At 44.6% G+C, this 21,985-nt stretch overlaps 1 protein-coding gene across 1 annotated transcript in view; it reads right to left on the bottom strand.

Annotated features, from left to right (window-relative positions):
• The window catches only part of HELLS (helicase, lymphoid specific), a gene marked incomplete in the record, with an annotated part of 1,428,613 nt that overhangs the window by 727,113 nt on the left and 679,515 nt on the right, over positions 1-21,985 (bottom strand). The window contains 1 exon segment of the mRNA XM_044056152.1: positions 6,863-7,005. Coding sequence (XP_043912087.1) covers positions 6,863-7,005 — 143 coding nt within the window.

A 21,985-nucleotide genomic window follows, 5' to 3' on the forward strand; every position in this document is an offset into this window, starting at 1 on the left:
CAAGTTACAGCAGTGTAAAAAGTACAGTTTTGTACCTACCATAAAGGTAGATGTTCGAGCATTGCTGCAGTTCTTACATATGGGTATTCCGCTGTCCACAATCGGCCCGAATACCAAAGGGCTAGAACCGGCGTCGATCATCGGCGCCCGAGACTGACGTCAGTACGTGCCAGTACAAATGCGCATGACCGACGCCATAACCTCCGTCTTTCTTGCCTCAGACGTCAGAATGCAAAAAACACCACCCAAACCCCAACCTAAAAAGAAAAGGGGGGAAGGAGGGAGGGAAAATTGGACTGTAGCAATGGAGATCCTCGAACATCTACCTTTATGGTAGGTACAAAACTGTACTATGTTCTTCGTCTTCCATTGCTGCAGTCCTTACATATGGGTAGAATCCCAGAGCAACGGAAAAAAGGGAGGCTGGCCAACTAAATAGCATTAGGGGCTGCTAACATGCCCTGTAAGATTGCAGTGGCAAACCCAGCCCTAGACCTAGAATAAAGAGGTAAATGATAATGCTTTGTAAAGGTATGTACAGAACTCCAAGTAGCTGCCTCTAGAATGTCTAGTAGCTACCCCTCTCAAAAAAGCAGTAGAGGTGGCCGTAGCCCTAGTAGAATGAGGCCTGATCCCAACTGGAACATCCTTTCCATGATGAGAGTAACAAAAGCAATACAATGGCCAATCCACTTGAAATAGTCTGTTTGAGACAGCCTTCCCTCGTGAAGTCAAAGCAAACGAAAGAAATAATTGTTGAGATCTTCTGAACTCTTTGGTTCTGCTCAAATAATACCTTAACTGCCTATGTACATCCAAAGAATGCAAAACTTTTTCCCCTTCATTTTGGGGGTTAGCATAAAAAGTAGGCAAATGTATAGATTGGTTCAATGCCACATTAGTAATCACTTTAGGCAGAAAAGTAGGATTAGTACGTAAGGAAACTCTGTCCTTGTGAAAAATCAGAAAAGGTTCCACTGCCATGAGGGCCTGTAATTCAGATACCCTTCTAGCAGAAGTAACAGCCAATAAAAAAGCAGTCTACCAAGACAACAACTTCAATTCAGCTGTAGCTGCAGGTTCAAAAAGAGGCAGAGTCAGCTTTTCCAAAACAAAATTAAGATCCCAGGTAGGAGTAGGAGCCCTCCGTGGGGTCTTATATTCTTTGCCCCTCTAAGAAACTGTTTAACCAATGGATGTGAAAATAAAGGAGGGTCACAATCATAGTGAGCAGAAATAGCTGCAGCATGCACTTTTACAGAAGAGAAGGACAAACCCTTATCCAATAAAATAGCCAAATATTGCAATGTACAACTCAAATTAGGCAATTTGACATCAAAGCCTTTAGCTGAACTCCAAAGAAAAAATCTCTTCCATTTACCAGCATAAACTTTTCGAGTACTAGGATGCCTGGCTTCCAAAATAACATCCAAAACTTGTTGAGGGAGCTGAAGGTCCTCCTTCTCTAAAACAGAATGCACCAGGCTGTCAGTAGGGATTGCACCCTGACATTGAGAAAATGATTGTTTTCCTGAGACAATAAGTGAGGAATCTGTGGTAATGGCCAAGGGGTTCCATGAATTAAGCTCCTCAACAGAGGGTACCAATGCTGACGAGGCCAATCCGGTGCTATAAGGATCATGCAAGGTTTGTCCCTCCTGACTTTCAACAGCACCTTTGGAAGAAGAGGCAAAGGAGGAAAAGCATACACGTGAAGGCTGCTCCAACTGAAGGATAGTGCATCTATTTTCCAGGCTTTTGGATGAAATAGCCTTGTGCAAAACAGTGGCAGTTGGAAATTCAGAGGAGAAGCGAACAGATCTATGTCTGGAGTTCCCCAAGCCATGGTCAACTGAAGAAATACCTGAGGGTCCAATTTCCATTCGTGAGGATCCACAATCTGTCTGCTCAGAACATCTGCTAAAGAATTTTGTGCTCCTGGCAGAAACTGTGCTCGAAGAGTGATGTGCAGATTCAAAGCAGTTTCCCATAACAGCATTGCTTGTCTGCAAAGAGGGTAAGAATGAGTTCCCACCTGCTTGTTGATGTACCACATGACAGTTGTGTTGTCTGTTTGAATCAACACCAGTCCTGGTTGAAGTAGGCTCTTGAATCCTTCCAAAGCAAATTGAACTGCCAGCATCTCTTTCATGTTGATATGCAAGTGAAGTAGCTCTGGGGACCAAAGTTCTTGAATCCATTTTCCTCTGAAATGAGCTCCCCAGGCTGACTCGAGGCGTCTGTCGTCAATATCTGACTTGCCTCTGGTTGGGTCACAGAGAGCCCTTGTTTAGGTGACATTCCTGAGCCCACCACAGAAATTCTTTCTGAATGCAAGGTAGAATCCGAATGACAGTGTCCAAATTGTGGCTGTGTTGAGTCCAAACGCTTTTGAGATACCATTGTAGCTTCCTCATATGCAGTTTGGCATTGGGAAGTACTAGAATGCAAGATGCCATGAACCCCAAGGCTTGAAGGACTGTCCTTGCAGTCAGCCTGGACATTACTGATAGCTGTTGGAAGTATAGGTGAAGATTTCTTTGTTTGTCCGGGGTAAGAAATACCATCTGAGCAGCTGTATTCAGTCTTACACCCAGAAAACACATCTCTTGTGAGGGTACTAGACTGGACTTTATTTCGTTCACAGAATACCCTAGGCATCTTAAAACTGTCATTACATACTGCAGATGTTGAAGAAGTTCGTGCTTGCCTTGAGCCAGAATCAAACAGTCGTCCAGATAGGGATAAATTTGAATTCCTGTTAGTCTGAGAAAAGCTATTACTGGAGCCAGGACTTTTGTGAATACCCTGGGCGCAGTAGACAAGCCAAAGGGTAATGCAGAGAACTGATAATGCAAATTCTCATTCCGAAATCTCAGGAATTTTCTGCAACTGGGCCTGATAGGAATGTGAAGATAGGCCTCTTTGAGATCAAGAGTCACCATCCAGTGATCTTTGCCCAGCATAGGTAACAGCTGTTGCAGTGTTAACATCTTGAATTTTGGAATTTCCAGAAAGGTGATTAGAATGGACAAATCCAGACTTGGTCTCCAAGTATTTCCTTTCTTTGGCACTAAGAAAAGACGGGAATAAAACCCTGTGCCTCTTTCTGCAGAAGGTACTTCCTGTATTGCTCCCAACTGAAGCAGAGAAGAAATTTGTGTCTGTGCTTCCAGTCTTTGCTGATGAGGCACATCCGGCATACCTTTGAAAGGAGGGAATGTGTGAAAATAAAATTTGTAGCCTCGATTTAGTATGTCCAATACCCATTTGTCTTGGGTAACCAAATGCCAATTCCTTTTGAAAAGTCCCAGTTTTCCTCCTAGAGGAGCTGCCAGCAAGGCAGAGTCCAAGCAGCTGAAGACACAGGTCATTGGGTCTGTTTCGAAAGGACTGACCCCTGCCCTCCCCAGCAGAAGGGGTAGAAGAACTCAAAGACCTAGAAGTAACAGGGCCCTGAGAGGAAGCCCTACCTCTACCTTGCCTCGACCTGCCCCTAGATTGATAATCCAAGAGGGAAAGACCATCCCTTAGCAGGCCAATTCCTACTGAACTTAGGGGCTGAACCTGTAAAAGTCCTTAACTGTCTGCATAGACTTAGCTTTTTCCTCCATTTTTTCAAAACTGATTCTACTGGAGGACCAAAAGAACATCAGATTGTAGAGGAGCATCCATAATTCGAGCCTTAACATGCTCTGACAAGGTCTGATCTTTAAGCCAGGCATGCCTGCGAACAACTGAACTAGTAGCAGCCACCCTGGAAGAAGCCTGTAAAGCATCAAAACCACACTGCAAAGAATGCTTACCAACTTGGTCTGAAGCATGCACTAAATCCTGAAGCTCCTTACATTCAATACCTTCAGCTAAAGCATCTACTTTACATTTCAATTGGCCCAGCAAATAATTTTGATACCTGAGCATATGAAACTGACAATTTAAAGCTCTCATAGCCAAAGTAGAAGAGGTATACAGTTTTCTACCCCACCTATCCAGGGCCCTAGCATCCTTGTCCAGAGGAACTGGATTCCTAACCACAGAAGCCCTAACACCTTTGGGGCCTTGAGTAATAGTTTCTGGATCAGCCCTAGGACTCTTATATAAGTACTTGTGAGCTTCCGGAACCCTGTAGTATCTATCTGGTTTAACCGGGGCAGGAGGCAGAGAATCTGGGTTAAGGGCGGCCTCAGAAAATACATCCTGAACAACATCCAGTACAGGGGGAATAGCCAAGGGCCTATGCTGAGGCAAAAACAAGAATTCTCTTAGCCGTTTACGAGGATCAGATTAATCCTGGCCCTCACATTTGAAATGATCCCTCATGGAATGCAAAGTCTCAGAGAAAGAAAAATCTTCTGGAGGGGACGTAGAGGGAGTAGTGTCCTCAGCCTCCGAATCAGAATAGGGAGGGAAATCCTGAAGTTCTTCTACAGAGGAATCTGACTCATTGGAAGACTGAACCAAACCCTCCAACTCTGTCTCTACCCTGGGCCTCTTCGCAGGGGGGGGCATAGAACCCTAATTAAAGTAATCAAATCTTCAGCCATCTTTAACATGTGCTTCCTAGGAGCTGGACCCTGGGGACTAGCACCAGCAGGGGCAGACTTAGACTTAGAATGGGCTTTGCTTTGAGAAGGAGGAGGCCTAACTACCCTATGAGGGGAGGGAACCACTGACATCAGAGAAGCACCCTCAGCCTGGCCTAACACAGGAGAAGCCACTTCCTGTAGTAACAAAGGCTCCCCTTGAGACTCAGGTAAACTTTCAGAAGGAGCCGCTGAAGTAGTCAGTGGTTCTACAGAACCGGCGTCCGGAGTGGACGACTCATCCTGTTTGGACCGCAAAGACTTTTCTTTGCGTTTCTTAGAAGAACCAGGCGGCGGAGAATCCGACGGCATGTTGTAATTACAACGCTTACCAAACACCAGCCTAGCACAGTCCAACCGACGCTTAATAGTACGCTTGTTAAAAGTAGCACAAAAGCGACACCCAACAACGTCGTGCTCAGGCCCCAAACAAGGAATGCAGAGTGAATGGTAATCCCTATGAGGAATCTGTTTCCCACAAGAAATACAGTTATTAACTTTTTCTGACATCCGTCAATACTGAGGCAAGAAAAAGACAAAAGTGTCCCCAACGGGGTACTTAGCCCAACTTGGTCTCCGGTCTGAAACTCGAAAACCGACAATTCCAGAACGCCGAACGGCACTTACAAATGCTGCTTCTGCTTAGGACCACGCGGCAAGAAAGACTGAGGTTATGGCGTCGGTCATGCGCATTTGTACTGGCACGTACTGACGTCAGTCTCGGGCGCCGATGACCGACGCCGGTTCTAGCCCTTTGGTATTCGGGCCGATTGTGGACAGCGGAATACCCATATGTAAGGACTGCAGCAATGGGAGACGAAGAACATCATTTAATTTATACTTGGTGTCTACGGAAATTTCAAGACGTTCTCAATATTTGTTATACATATGTTGCACAAGTGCTGACATTTCAAACCCTAAGCTCCTCTCCAGGCAGCTTGCTGCAACTGTACAGTGGTTAGTACTCTGCATTGTAGCATTAGCAACCATGGTTCAAATCTGAGCCACAGTAATATGTAAAGGAGTAGTGGGTACACTTTAGCCTGACAGTTGGTGCGGAGGGTTAAAGCTACGAGCCACAGCTGCTGTGGCACAGGGTTTGATTCCCTTAGCCCTCATTTGCCTATTGTGTGACCATGAGTAAGTCAATTAACCACTTGGTGCTTGGGGACAGCCGGGAATTTCAACTAAGCTCCTCAATAGTCTTGTGGACTGCAAGCCTAGCAACTACCTATGAAGAAAACACCATCAGCCTCAAAACTGCTTTCAAAGTTTTACACCCAAAGACTCACAAGAAACCACCCTCAAGAAACAAGTTTGGCAAAAGCTCCATCCCAAGTCCAGTAGAGCCTATTTCTCACCATGACAAGTTGTGATGTGCAATACCAAATAAAATACTGCAGCTCGTAACATGACCATGAATGAGAATAAGGAATACTGCAACAGTGATAAAGTACATCAAAGGATTACTCAAAAATGGTCAGTATTTTTAAGCCAGAAGTCAGTAACAGCACAAAGCGGAATCTATAGGGAAATTATACATGTTATTCTCAAACAGCATTTGTGTGGCATATTGTTCACATTTCCCCAGAATGTTCTGCCAGTCCCTTGCACACACACACACACACACACACACACACACACACACACACACACACACACACACACACACACACACACTAACCATATGATAGATCATGAGAACTTGCTTACTTATGCCCAAATGGGTAAAAAGTGGTCACTGCATGGCTGTTGGACAGGCAACACACAATGGGACTTGTCATACATCCCAACGTGCTTCTGCTTGTCACACAAGCATTTCAGGAATGGGAGTTGAATGGGAGCAGTGGTGACATTACTCATTTCTACAGATGACACTGTCTTTTCAGGCATTCCCCCCCCCGCCCCCCGACTGTAAGCATTTCAGAGATAGGAGTTGAATGGGTGAAGTGTGGTGACATTACTTCTGCAGGTGACACAGCCCTTTCAGGCACCTCCCTCCACTGAGAGAAGATGGCACCTCTTAGGTCTCTCTTTGAAAGAACTATATTAAATGGAGACTCTCCACGAGCAACACCTCCCAATCTCACTTCTGAGATGAGTAAGCTGGCACTGCCTCTTCATTTCTCCATCTCCCTGGCTGGGTCCTCCCGAGCCTTAGCCACAATCAAATCTAGGGTTGCTGGATTCAGTCAGCACTCTACGCCACAGAATCAGCCATCATATTCCCCATTTTTTAAGACAGCTACAATCAGAACAAAAGATAAAGAGCTTCCTACCTCTGTATTTCAGACTGTATTCGCTGAAGGTACTGTTCCAAATCTTGAGGAGTAGCTTTATCCAGCTCACAGTAGTTTATAATTCGCCTGCTTCTGCGCTTAGGACGGCCGCTATTAGTAAGGTCAACTTTCCCCAAAGCCATCTAAAATGTTTTAAGTAAAAATATGGGAGCAATGATTATATTACTTTATAATACTTAAGAATTAATAAAAGTACAGTAGTGGATACACATATTTAGTTTAACACTATCTATTAAAGATAAATACATTGAAACAGCAAATAAAACTTTCCACCTATCCTACTTCGCACTGCCTGCTTTTGCAAATGTTGTGGCTTTATTCCCTTCCCTGTATTCACCTCCAGCTTGCAATAACTATAAACTGACATGGTTTGTGCATACGTCTCTCTTATCAGCAGAGTCTTTGCACACTAACCAATTATTTGAGCACTATTTTCATGTCAATGAAGGATGGATGGGCTCTATACCCCAAGGGTAAGATGCAAAATTCTGGAAAAAGAGGCAGTTATAATAGCCTAAACTTCAAAACTTAGAATTTCCCAATAGATACATCAGATAAAGAGAACTTATTTAGCAAAATCATAAAGCCTAACAATGAGGATCTGGATTGTAAACATAGACATATGCCAGAGAAGATAAGGGGCAGTAGGATGAAAGTTATAGCACTAGATCGCAAAACATTGTAAAGACAACAGAACAACACCTGCAAGTTAAGCAAAAAACTAAGTTGACTAAATCTCTGATTGGTAAAAATCCTAAAATGTTAGTTCAAGTTAAATGACTACATTACAAAACAAATCTTGAAAAAGAACAAATATCTTCATATGAGCACACTGAATGATGCATTTTAAATATGTATATGTGAAAGATGAAGGAACAGGAGGCGTATACCTATCATAACATTAGATCTTGATCTTGAGCGTGTCCAAACACTGAAGTCAACCACTTATTGCATTTTTCATAACAGAATTTAATATACTCAGTCACCAGAACAAGGCAATTTTAGAGCCCGGTTTTGGGCTACAAAAAGAAAAGAACTGAAAGCCCCTTTCAATACATCTTGTCTGCCTAGAGAGAATCTATGCTGTCTGTACATCCACATACTATGGCAAGTACTCAACTTTACTGCAGCAATGTGGAAAGAAAAAAGGCAGGGGTATGGATGGACTGGTGAAGATTTGTCTCTGTTACTTTAATATTCATATTCCACTGTCATCAATTGTGTTTACACACCTCCATTATGCTTGCATTTACTCAGTAAAGTATAAAATCTACAGTTGCTACAATAGCCATTCACTACATATACCAAAATCAATCATGAATTCACATCTGTATTCAGTGTAAAAATAAGTATACTATATGGATACTCTTGTTTATACTTGTATAGGGATTGTTGGCAGTGCACTGCAGCAATGGGGGGGGGGGGGGGGGGGTTCATCCTTCATGAAATGTAAAACCAATCTGATCAAGTTGGTTTGCAGCTCAGGTGGATGCAAAAGATCACACAACACCTCTCAAAAAGAGTAAAAGTCCTTCACTTGTATACAAAAATAAGAAGTTATGTACCTACCATAACGTTCCATGTTAGTTGTCTTCTCTCGCCTTCTTTCTTGCTTGATGGGTTCGGAGCCGATCCTCGGCTCCGACTCGGCACTTGCTTTAGCTCGAGAACTCCTTTTACCAGCTCGAGGCAGCCCCATATCCCATGATGCAAGGCAGTAAGTACCCAGATCTCGTTTGTTGACAAAGGGCAATAACACCAAGCATAAAATACTTCCGAAAGGAAGAAGAAACTTACAGATGGAAAAAGGACCAGGTCTGAATGGTCTTTAGCATAATAGTTTCTTATACAAGGTCTGTCCAGGCCAGGGGAAGGAGGGAGGGTCAAGAAAGAAGGCAGAGAAGACAACTAACATGGAACGCTATGGTAGGTACATAACTTAATGTTAAGTTGTCAATCTCGCCTTCATTCTTGCTTGATGGGACCGCCCTAGCACCTCTATCCTGGGTGGCTCAATGGAACAAACTCTTGAGGACTGTAGAGCCAAAACTGGCTCTGTCCCTGGAGGCCAAGTCCAATTTGTAATGGGAAACAAAAGTGTGAGGAGTGGCCCAAGTGGCGCTGCACAAATAGTGTCCAAAGGCAGTCTAGCTTGAAAAGCTGTAGAAGTAGCTAAACTCCTAGTTGAATGTGCTTTAGGTTTTGAGCACAGCTGTTTTCCCCTGATCGTATAAATTTCAGTGATGACCGAAGAAAGCCATCTGGACAAAGTCACTTTAGAAACAGGAAGGCCTTTTTATTATCCGCATAGGAAACAAAAAGTTGATCAGATTTTCTAAATTTTTGTTCTGTCCAAATAATATCTAAGCTGACGGTGGACGCCAAGATAATGTAGTTTTGTTCGGCTCTATCTGAATAGTTAGGAAAAAATACAGGGAGATCAATGGATTGATTCAGATTGTTCTTTGAAGCGACCTTAGGTAAAAAGGATGGAATGGTTCTCAAAGATACTCTGTCTTTGTGAAAAATCAAATAGGGGGGTCGAACCGAAAGAGCATGAAGTTCAGACACCCTCCTGGCAGATGTAATAGCCACTAGGAATAAAGTTTTCCAAGAAAGATATTTCAGGGAACAAGAAACAGCTGGCTCGAAGGGGGGAAGAATTAAGGATGTCAGCACTAAATTTAGATCCCACTGAGGAGGAGGATTCCTGATTGGAGGCTTTAGTAGGAAAATTCCTTTCAAGAAGGCCCTGCAGAGCCTATGGGACATAATATTATGATCTGCTACCCGACATGAAAGTTGGAGATAGCAGCCAATTGAACTCTGACTGTGGAAGAAGAGGAGCCTGCATGAAAAATCTCTGCTAAGAAGTCCAGAACTGCCTGAACAGGGGCAGTAAAAGGATCAATATTTTGGGCCTTAGCCCAATAAGAGAACCGTTTCCATTTGCTTGTGTAAATCCTCCTGGTAGAGGATTTTAGTGAAGCTACAATGATGTCTCTAACTGGGTTAGAGATCAAAGGAAGCCTGGCTAAGGAAGGAAGTGGAGCAACCATGCTGTGAGGTTGAGAGAAGGGATTGACCGGTGCAGCTGACCGGATTGGTGAATCAGTAGATCTGGCACTGGGTCCTGATGCCAGCCCTGCTCCATAAGGTGATGATCGAGGAACGGTAACCAAACTAGACCAGGACAGTATGGAGCAATGAGATTCAATTTGGCTCTCAAAGCGGTAGCTTTCTGGATCACCTGAGGGATCAGAGGAAATGGAGGAAGGCATAAAGAAGTCCCTGGGGCCAATCCTGGGTCAGAGCGTCTCTGGGGATGGCCTGATAGAGGAAGAGGCTGAAGAAGTCTGGACATTTGCTGTTTTGGGGAGTAGCAAAAGATCGCAACATGGACGACCCATTCCAGAAAAATCTCTTCCGCTATGGATTGCTTGAGGGACCACTCGTGAGGCATGAGAATAGCTCTGCTCAATCTGTCCGCTATAATGTTGGTTTTCCCAGGGATATGCGTTGCTACCAGAAACCGATGAGAGGAGATCGCCCATTGCCATAGTCTGAGCTTCGACACAAGGGTAGGACTTGGTTCCGCCCTGTTTGTTGATATACCAAACTACAGACATGTTGTCTGTGTGGACTGCAATTGTCCCTACGGGAAGAAAGTCGTTGAGGGCTTGCAACGTTAAAAGCACTGCTCTCATCTCCAGGACATTTATGTGCAGATGGTACTCGAACGGTTGCCACGTCCCATGAACCATCCTGCCCTGATAATGACCCCCCCACCCGATCAGGGAGGCATCCGTGGTGACGTGGCTATCGGGGACGGAGGTACAAAGCACCTGCCTTGGTGAACCTGAGACGATGTGATCCACCAAGCAAGATGTTCTTTGCATGTTTGTGTCACCAGAATCTGGTGACGCATTGGGAGTTGCTGGTATGACCACTGTGTGAACAGCATCCACTGAAGGAGGCGCATGTAGAATCGAGCCAGGGGAAGAAGAGTAATGGCCGCAGCCATGAGACCTAATACCTTTAGAAAGTACAGTTTTGTACCTACCATAAATGTAGATGTCCGAACTGGATAGCATCTGCAGTCATAACAAGTGGGTTGTCCTGTCGTCAGGCAGCCCTGCAATCGGCCGGATTCCAAAGTCCGGGTCCGGCTTCGGCTGATGTCGCACTCCACCCGACGTCATCTTTGTTGGTCTTCGGGTATAAAAGCATCAGCCGACGCCATTTTCCTCAGTGTTTCTTGCCCCAGATGCCAGAAGCCCTCTTGCAGGCTAAAATTTGGATAGATGCCAATGTTTCCAAATAGATAGAGGTAAACACAACAATAACCATGTATGTACATATATACAAACAAATACACCATAAAGACTCCCCAACAGCTAGCTATTAGGAGGGTAAACACCCTAGGAGTACCACAGAGGGGAAGGAGGGAGGGTAATCCTGACTGCAGATGCTATCCAGTTCGGACATCTACATTTATGGTAGGTACAAATCTGTACTATGTCCTTCATGGATGCATCTGCAGTCATAACAAGTGGGTAGAATACCATAGCCAACTAGGGGAGGAGGATAAAAGTAGATTATGGTGTGTTTAGGATCCCTTGCAGTACAGCAGTGGCAAACCCTGCTCGGGATCTGGAATATAGAGGCAAATTATAATGCTTGGCAAATGTATGCACGGAGGTCCAAGTAGCCGCCTCAATAATGTCTTTGGTTGCCACTCCTCGTAAGAAGGCTGTGGTAGTGGCTGTTGCCCTTGTAGAATGAGGTCTTATGTTCTGTGGAATTGGTTTTCCATGGAAGGAGTAACAGAATCGTATGCAATTTTCTATCCATTTGGAGATTGTCTGTTTGGAAATAGCTTTTCCTTCCCTTCCAGTTGCATAGGCTACAAAAAGTTGGTCAGTCTTTCTGCTATTTTTTGTTCTGTCCAAGTAGTAGCGTAGCTGTCTATGCACATCCAAGGTATGCAGTATTCTTTCCCCTCTGTTTTGTGGGTTGGGAAAGAAGGTCGGTAAGTGGATTGCCTGGTTTAAAGACACTCTGGATACCACCTTGGGCATAAATGTAGGATTAGTCCTCATGGACACTCTATCTTGGTGGAAGATCAGGAAGGGTTGCACTGCCATTAAGGCCTGTAGTTCTGAAACCCTCCTTGCTGAAGTAATTGCCAGTAGGAAAGCAGTTTTCCATGACAGGTGTTGTAGGTCTGCTGTTGCTGCTGGTTCAAAGGGTGATAGTGTTAATTTTTCTAGCACAAAGTTTAAATCCCAAGCTGGTAATGGTGGTTTCCTTGGAGGTTTTACATTCTTGATTCCTCTGAGGAACTGCCTGAGCAAAGGCTGAAAAACAGGTGGATCAAATCTGTATTCTGCTGATATAGCTGATGCATGTATCTTGATCGAGGAGTAGGACAGACCTGAATGAAGATGTTCGTCCAGATACTCCAGAATGTTAGGTATATCTATGTTTGACACATCTTTTCCTCTTTCCGTACTCCAAATGACAAACCTTTTCCATTTTCCAGCATAGTTCCTTCTTGTTGAAGGTCTGCGTGCTTCAAGAATAATGTCTTTAACTCTTTGGGAAAGTTCTGAATTAGCTGCTGCTATGTGATGTTCCATGCAGTCAGTTGCAACGTTTTAGGTTTGGATGTATGATGCTGTAGTTGTTCTGAGTTAACATCAAAGGCATCAGGGGTATTGGCCACATATTGTTCCGAGACATGCTCCTCAGAAGTGGGTACCAGTGCTGTCTTGGCCAGTTTGGAGCTATCAGGATTATCCTTGGACGTTCTTCCTTGATTTTTAGTAGTACCTTGTGTATCAAGGGAAGAGGTGGGAATGCATATGCTGTTAGGCCTTTCCAGTTGAAGGAGAGCGAGTCCACTTTCCATGCTAGTGGGTGGAATGTCCGTGTGCAGAATTTTCTGAGCTGGTGATTGAGAGGTGATGCGAATAGGTCTATCTGTGGCATTCCCCATTTCTTTGAGATGGTCTTGAAGATGTCCGGGTGCAGCTTCCATTCGTGGGCATCCGAAGTGGTTCTGCTTAATATGTCTGCTAGAGTATTGTCTTTCCCCGGTACAAATATTGCCTGTAACTGGATGTTGTAGCTGAGTGCCAGGGTCCACAGTTCCAAGGTCTTTCTGCATAAGGGGTATGAATGAGTGCCTCCTTGTTTGTTGATGTACCACATGACTGTGGTGTTGTCTGTCCTTATCATCAACTGGCCCTCTTTGAGAAATGGTTTGAACTTTTGGATTGCCAGTTTTACTGCCAGCATTTCTTTTAGATTGATGTGCAGGTGAAGTTGATCCTGTGTCCACAACCCTTGCACGCGTTTGTTCAGCATGTGGGCCCCCCATCCTAGGTCTGAAGCGTCTGTTGTGATGGTCTGGCTTGCTTGACATCTGCGAAAGGGTAGGCCTGGGTTTGACTGGCATGCCTGAGCCCACCATAGGAACTCCTGTTTTAAGCATGGAATTAGTGGGATTTCTGTTTCTAGACTGTGTCTGTGTTGGGACCATAAATTCTTTAGGTACCACTGTAGTTTCCTCATATGTAGTCTGGCAAATGGAACCAAGATTATGCATGATGCCATGAAGCCCAAGGCCTGCAGAACTTTTCTTGCTGTTAACTTGTTCAGTTTTGTTAGTGCCAAGAAGTAAAGAGGAAGTTCTTTTGTTTTCTGTAGTCAGGAATGCCATTTGTTTTACTGTGTCCAATTCGCCGCCAAGAATGTCCTTGTTTGGGATGGTATCAGCCTTGACTTTTGTAAATTGACTGTGTATCCCAGTGCTTGTAGCAAGTAAATGACCCTTTGTAAATCTGTTGTCAGCTTGCTTTTGTTGTCCCCTTGTAGCAGGCAGTCGTCCAGGTATGGGTAAATTTGAATTCCCTATAGCCTGCAATGGGCGATTACTGATGCCGGGCATTTTGTGAATACTCTGGGCGCAGTAGAGAAGCCAAAGGGCAATGCTGAGAATTGATAGTGCTCTGATCCTGCAAGAAATCTGAGGTATCTTCTGCAGATTGGTCGAATGGGGACGTGCAGGTATGCCTCCTTGAGATCTAGAGTTACCAGCCAAGACTCCTTGCCCAGCATGGGAAGGAGTTGCTGTAGGGTCAGCATTTTGAATTTTGGGACAATGATGTATGTATTTAAGGTGGACAGGTCGAGAATTGGTCTCCAACTTTTTTCCTTTCTTGGAACTAGGAATAACCTGGAATAGAACCCTTTCCTTGCTCTGCTGTTGGCACTCTCTCCACAGCTCTCATGTTTTCTAACTCCATTATCTCGCGTAGTGCCTCTGTTTTTTGATTTGGAGGTAGATTTGGCATTCATCTTTTGACTGGTAAAGTGTGGAAGTGAAACCGTAACCTTGATCTATGGTTTGTAAAATCCACTTGTCTTTTGTTATGTAGTGCCAGTTCTTTGAAAATAAGGTTAACTTTCCGCCTAGAGGAGCTGCTATTTGTTCCCTGGTAGGCGGATGTAGGGTTAAGTCACTGTGGTTGTGCTGATGTAGTGGCAGTGGCTGTGTCTGTGCCTCTGTTGTTACCTTGCCACTGTCGCCTCTATAGGCACCTCCTCTGGATTGGTTTCTGCCTCTGGAACGTCTATTCCTGCCTCTTTGAAATTTTGTGGAGTCAGGAAAGGACCAATTTTGGCAGGCCAGTTCCTGCTAAACCTTGGGGTTGCACCTGCAAGAAATCTTTAACAGTTTGAACAGATTTTGCCTTTTCTTCCATTTTCTTCATAACCTGCTGGGCAGGTGTACCAAACAAACTTGTCTTGTCCATAGGAGCATCCAGCAACTTAGCTTTAACATGATCCGGTAAAGCTTGTTCCTTTAGCCATGCATGCCTTCTTATCACTGTGCCAGTCATGGCTGATCTAAATGAAGCCTCCAGTGCATCATAGCCACATTTTAAGGAATGGTTGCTAACCTGTTGTATGTTATTTACCATCTCTAATACATATTTCTTATCAAGAGATTCATCAGTGGTTAGTTTTTTAGTTAACTGATCCAGCATAAACTCCTGGTATTGTATCATGTGAAACTGACAGTTTAAAGCTCTAGCTGAGAGAGTAGCTGAAGTGTAGACCTTTTTACCCCATCTGTCTAATGACCTTGCTTCCCTTTCAGAAGGAATAGGGTTTTAGCTATGGTCGCGGCTACTGCCTTGGGACCCTGGGATATAGTTTCTGGGTCTGCAAGTGGGGCCTTGTAAAGGTGGTGATGAGTATCTGGCACCCTGTAAAATCTGTCTGGTTTGGCAGGGGCTGGGGGTAAAGAATCTGGAGCGGAGCAAACATCATTGAAAGCATCATCCACCACAGAGAGAACAGGAGGTATAGCTAAGGGCCTGTGCTGTGGGAGGTGCAGAAAGGTCCTAAGTCTTTTTCTGGAGTCTGAAAAATCCTGTTGCTGCCATTGGAACTGTTCTCGCATGGCATGCAGGGTTTCCCCAAAGGAGAATTCTTCTGGTGGGAAGCAGCTGGAATGGATTCTTCAGCATCAGAATCTTCAAAATTGGAGAAGGGAGCCTCTGGCTGGTCAGTAATGTCTGATTCATCAGCAGAATCATCAGAAGACACTGGCTCAGGGGGCTCTGCTCTAGGTCTCTTCTCTGGGGGCTGAGAAGCCCTGTCTGGGTGAGATTGAGATCCTCTAATTAAAGAAATTAAATCTTCTGCCAAAATAAGCATTTGAGAACTAGAAGAGGGCCTGGATGTGGGGGGTCTAACAGGCACTGTTTTAGTAGTCTTGGCTGCTTTAGCCCTGGCGAAGGCCTTAATGGACATGGCTGCTGGAGGCCTAGCAGCACCACGTGCTGGGGTAGAGACCTCCAAGGGGATGGTGTCTGATAAGTCAACCACCGTAGTGGGTAAAATTTCTGAGGTCGATTCAAGAGTTGTAGCAGGGGCCTCAGTTGTAGGAATAGGTTCAGCTGTACTTTGATCAGTTTTCGGTTTCGCCGAAACCGAGACACTCGTTTGCTTAACCATGGTTTCGTCCGAAACCATGGACCGCGAGTGTCGGTCTTTTGCGTTTTTGGTAGATTGGGTAGTCGGAGGATCCGGCGGCATAATGTACGCAAAATCAGAACCGAAAAACTGTTCTGCAAACTCCGACCGCGCCTAAGCGTCGTCGGTTGAAAGAAGCACAGGCGAACAGGCTGCTACGCGTGGGCTGGGCCTAAACAAGGCAGACAGTAAGAGTGGAAATCTTTATGAGGTATTTGTTTCCCACAGGTTAAACAATTGTTAACTTTTTCTGACATCGGCTGAGGCAAGAAAAAGTCCCCAACGGGGTACTTAGCTTTAGAAGTCTTCGAAGTAGTATTCGGTAGAAGTAATCTCTGGATCCGACCGACCGGCACTTGCGAACAGCTTCTGCTTGGCCACGCGCAAGAAAGACCGAGGAAAATGGCGTCGGCTGATGCTTTTATACCCGAAGACCAACAAAGATGATGTCGGGTGGAGTGCGACATCAGCCGAAGCCGGACCCGGACTTTGGAATCCGGCCGATTGCAGGGCTGCCTGACGACAGGACAACCCACTTGTTATGACTGCAGATGCATCCATGAAGGACATCCATTCTGGCCTGTACTTTCTTGCTGGCCAGAATGATCCTGACATGAGTCTGAATGTCTGAAACTCTTTGTTCTGTAAGGGTAGCTGACATCCGAACAGTGTTTAAGTTTGCGCCTATGAAGGTAATAGACTGGCAGGGCGATAAGGATGACTTTTCGAAGTTGATTGAGATGCCTAAAAGAGAACAAAGGTCTATTGTGTAATCCCTGGCTTGTATAAGCTGATGCCTGGTGGTGGCTGACAGGAGCCAGTCGTCGAGATACGGAAACACCTGGAATCCTTGAAGTCTCAGGTGAGCCGTGACCACTGCCATGCATTTGGTGAACACTCTGGGGGCTGTAGTGAGACCAAAGGGCAGGGCTCTGAACTGGAAGTGACTGGACCCCAGCCGAAAGCGGAGAAATCTCCTGGAGCGTCTGTGAATTTTGATGTGATAGTACGCATCCTGAAGATCTATTGAGCACATCCAGTTGTCCTTCTGTAAGAAGGGCAGAATTGACTTAAGAGTGACCATTCGGAATCTTGTCTTCCTGACAGACTTGTTGAGTCTGCTGAGATCCAATATTGGTCTCCAGTCTCCCGTCTTTTTGGGACCAAAAGAACCTTGAGTAGATTCCGGCTCTGAATGGTCTATTGTAACTGGCTGAATGGCTCTTTTGCAGTAGTTTTGCGATTTCTAACTCTGCAATCTCCTTAGACCGGGTGGTACATCTGGAAGGAACTTGAGGGAAGGACTTTCCTCAAAGGAATTATGTAACCCTTGGATATGATCGACTGTACCCATCTGTCTTGAGTGAGGGAATGCCAGGCTTCTGGGTACAGTGATAATCTTCCCCTGACTGCCTCCAAGGAGGGACAGCCGGGCAACACCTCAGGGATGCTGAAAGGGCTTATCAGAGAGAGGCTCCCTGTTTCCCTGGTTCTTGGACCCCTCTGCCTCTAGAGCGTCTGTTGTTGTTACCCCCTCTGCCTCTAGGGGTAAACTGACCACGTGAATCTGGCGTGACTCCTTGGGATTTACGGAACCACATCTTCCCACCCTTCTGTCCTTTGGGATAAGGCCTAGAAGGGGTGGAAAACGGACTCCAACAGCAGAAAGAGTCTTGCCGTCCTGCTCACACCTGGTCAAGGTTTCCTTCACCTGAGGGCCAAACAAAGCTGACCCATCAAAGGGAGAATTTGTGAAGGACGCCTTAAAGGGATCCAAAATCACATAGCCGCATCCAGGCTTGGCGTCTAAGAGCCACACCTGTGCCTGCCTCTACTCTCCATCCGCAGCATAAGATATTAGCCGCATGGAGGAGTTAGCAATGGAATTGAGGGTTCCTAGCTGCGAAGCAATCTTTTCTTGAGCCCCTGCAGCTGTAGGATCCTGAACTACTTCTCCCAGCTCCTTCAGGATATCTCTGGAGTCTGGTGAAGTGACAAAGATAATTCAGCAACGCATAGCAAAGGTCGCTGAGGAAAACATCCGCTTGCATACCTATCCATGGTCCTAGAGTCCTTATTAGGAGGATGGACGGGCACGGAAGGATCTGCAAGTTCCTTTTTGGTGGCCGCAGCCACCACCATGGCATCAGCGGGACACCCTTGGTAAGGAATTGTTTGTCACTCGGGGCAGTGATAAATTTTGAAGGCCTCCTAGGGACTGGCTCTACAGAGTCAGGAGCTGCCCACGCCTTTCGTGCAATAACCTGCATAAGGTGGTCGAAGGCGGAGACACCCAGGAGGTGGAGGGCCGAGATCCAAACGCCTCTAGGTATACGGACTCATCCTCAGAGGGATTGTTGGTGGGCCAGTTTCCCCTCTGTTTCAGAAGTTCTAGGATGTCTGAGAAGGAGACATCCTCAGAGGGGATCTAGGGATCCCTCTGACTCATCAAAGTCAGTATCCAGTGACAGACTCGGGGAGTCTACATGCTTCCTCTTACAAGTCCTCTTCCTAGGAGGATCTCCAAACATCAGGAGAATCCTCGGAAGAGGGGAAATTCCCAATGGGGAAACCTGAGGCGGAGGATCTCTGGGTCCTGTAGCAAGAGAAGTGGCAGAGATGTCAACAGGTACTATAGAGGGAGGAGCTACGGGAACAGACTGCTGACTGATACCAGTGGCCAGTACACTCTTCATCACCTCGAATGCTCCCTCCCAGGCAGGTCCGAGAGAACCCGCTCCAAGAGCTAGGAACTCCGGGACCACCGAAGGGAAGTCTCCGAGGCAGATGTCGGAGCCGAGCTCACCAGGCGAGGCTCCAAGGGAAGAGCGGGCTCGGACAAGGGTCCGATGCCACTCACCCCTCGGAGGAGACCATGGAAGCCCGACCACGAATCCCTCTAAGGAAGAGGAGATAAGAGTAGAGGCTGAAGGAACAGAAGGGGTATCCGTCCTCCAGCCGTAGCAGTAACCATGCCCGAAGACTCCAACTCCAAACTCTGGGGTAGAGTTGAAGGAGGAACTGTAACGGTGTGGACCAACAGTCGCCTGCTGAGACGGACTGTGTAACTTTTGGGCCAGTACCTGTGACTTGAGTAATCTACTGACCACTCTCTCTAGGTCATGATCTGACAACCTGGATGACCTTGAAGATCGGCTCCGATGGCTCCGTTCGATAGAAGAGGCTTGAGCCGAAAGTATCGGCTCCAAGGAAGGAGACCTCGACCTCTTCCTGGAATGAGCCATCGGAGCCGATACTACAGATCCTGTCGGCGCCGACTTCTCGGAGCCGACAGAACGTCTCGATGTATCGGCTCCAGCGGAGCGATACAGCCACCAAAGTAACGGTGTCGGAGCCGAACGGGCCCGACACCGATGCCTGTGCCACATGGGTGTCGGAGCCGATCGGAGCCGACATCGAAGTGGTCAATAGGTTCGGCACCGATAGCCATCGGTGCCGAGTGCTTTGTAAAGCCAGAATCGGCTCCAGCCGGAGCCGATCTCGACTCAGTACGAGTCGGAGCCGAGGCCGCAGGCTTAGGAACAGAAGCCTGGGCCTTGGAAACTCTTGCTGGTTTTGATGGAGCCGACTTAGCCGGAGAGCCCTCCGCTTAAGAAGGCCCCTAAGAACCAGTTTGTTATCTCTCCTGCAGGACTCTCTGGCTGAAGGAGTGACAAATAGCACAGGAGTCCTGCAGGTGAAGAGGGCCCAGACAATACAGGCAAGAAGTGTGACCGTCTGTCAGAGACATCTTCTGACAGCACGAGTCACACTTCTTAAAACCTGAGACCCTCTCCTTTGACATGGTGCCAAAAAACACACACACACACACCAGTCAAATTTAACTTAAATAAATACCAAAAGGTATTCTACAAAACCAATACACACACCCTAACGGGGGGGGGGGGGATGGGAAGGGTTTTTTAAGATACACTAACAAAAAAATAAAGGAGACAGGGATTTCTGTCAGAAAGGGAATAATATAAGTTTAAAACTATCAAAACAAGGTTTTTTTAATGAAAAGGGGCTTAAAACTCACAAAAGTGAACAACTTACCAGGAGCTGGTAAAAAGAAGACCTCCCAAGCGAAGCGGCAAACGAGATCTGGGTACTTACTGCCTTGCATCATGGGATATGGGGCTGCCTCGAGCTGGTAAAAGGAGTTCTCGAGCTAAAGCAAGTGCCGAGTCGGAGCCGAGGATCGGCTCCGAACCCATCAAGCAAGAATGAAGGCGAGATTGACAACTTAACATCCCCATATAAATGAAAAAAAATATCTGCAATAATTCCTTTTCAAATACTGTTGGCAACACAAATACACTTGCTAAGTATGATTTTACTATAAGTACTGAATTTATCAAATAAGCAGTTTTTCTGAATGATTATTTATATGATCTCTGGAAAAGACAGGTTTGTTTTATTTCTTCTGTTGTTTCCCCCATTGAAGTCTACTTACCTCTTGATTCCCAAATTTTAAATCAAACAGAAATTGCATTCACTGTTAAATAATATACTCCCAATCTTTATTAACATCACTTAAATCTTTACTTTTCTCTTTATTTAAAACAATCCCCATCACCTCTACACACTAATTTGTGCAAATTACTTCTTTTATTCAAACTTTGCTTTTTTGCAATTATGTCATGTGCATGTTAACAGAACTGGAATTCTTAACCCTTCAGGTGTTATATACACTGTCTCCTTCACTTTGTCATTTATTTCACATACTATCACATTCATAACCAATACAAAGCGTATACAACTCATTGAACACCAATATACACCACCACTCTTCATATGTATCTCTTGAACTAACCAGCCATTTACACATATTTTGCACTTTATTATTACTACTATATGCTGACACGCATAATTTCCTACCTTTCTCACTTACATTCTTTCATTATTACCCATAAGATTTCATATCCAATTATGTCAAATGCAAAAAACATGATAGGAGACCTTAATAAGGCTTTTCTGCTCATATCATCCACAATTTCTCTATCACTAGTAATTCTTGACCTTTCCCTTTTATACTACACATGCTGTCTTCCATATTTTCATTTTAGTTTCAAATCTCTTTTGTATTACTTTCATAGAGATCTTTGAATCATTATTACTCAATACTATCGGCCTCCATTTTTTAAATATCTTCTATCTTCCTTCTTCTATAAATGTCTTCTGGCTTCTTTCTTCCATATTAATTTTTCACTACATAATTCTTTATACATAAAACATTAATTTAACCATTCAGTCAAAATCTTTAAAAATATATATTTTTATATACATTTCATACCCTATTCCATCTGGTCCTGCAGCTGAAACTATTTACTTCTTATACTTTATCTAGCTCATTTAAAGACATCTCCTTTTCCAACTCTTTATTCTCTTTTTCTGTTCACTTTTTATTACTTTCCATGGTTTTTCCCACTACCTTCTTTTTTTCTTTAAACACTTGTACATACTGTACTACACTATTCATAATTTCTCTGAGTTTTCCATTTCTCCTTTTGCATTTTTTTATTTCACTTATTACACTACCATCTTCCTTTACTAATCTGCACAAGTAACTGTTTCTTTCTTCCTTGTAAAAAATATATAAGCTTACATAACAATTCTTGTACTTTTTCTTTTCTTTCTTATACAGCTTTTTCTTTGTCAAAATACTTTCTATTATTCTGCTCTAAATCTTCCAATGCTTCATTACGTTTTTTTTAAATATTTTTCTTTCTCCACTTTTCTCACATCAAATTGCCACTGTAAATTTTTTTATATTTTTCCTTAATCATCACCCACCATTCAGACCAATTTTTTTATAAAATATTCTCAATCTTTCTATAATTATATTAATCTCTTTCCTTATGTATTCCATGCTTTCTCATTTACCATTTTTCTTTCTACTTTTATATATTCTTTGCTTTCTTTTATTCCTAGCCATACTGCAAGATGATCAGAAAATCTTGTTTCAACTATCTACCCTTCAAAAAATCTTGTTTCAACTACTTCCCCTTCTCCTATAACTAAACCTTCTAATACTATAAAATAATCTAT

Source organism: Protopterus annectens, chromosome 14.part0 (genome assembly GCF_019279795.1).
Source record: "Protopterus annectens isolate FY-2018-M chromosome 14.part0, PAN1.0, whole genome shotgun sequence".
In the NCBI taxonomy this organism is placed as follows: domain Eukaryota; kingdom Metazoa; phylum Chordata; order Ceratodontiformes; family Protopteridae; genus Protopterus; species Protopterus annectens.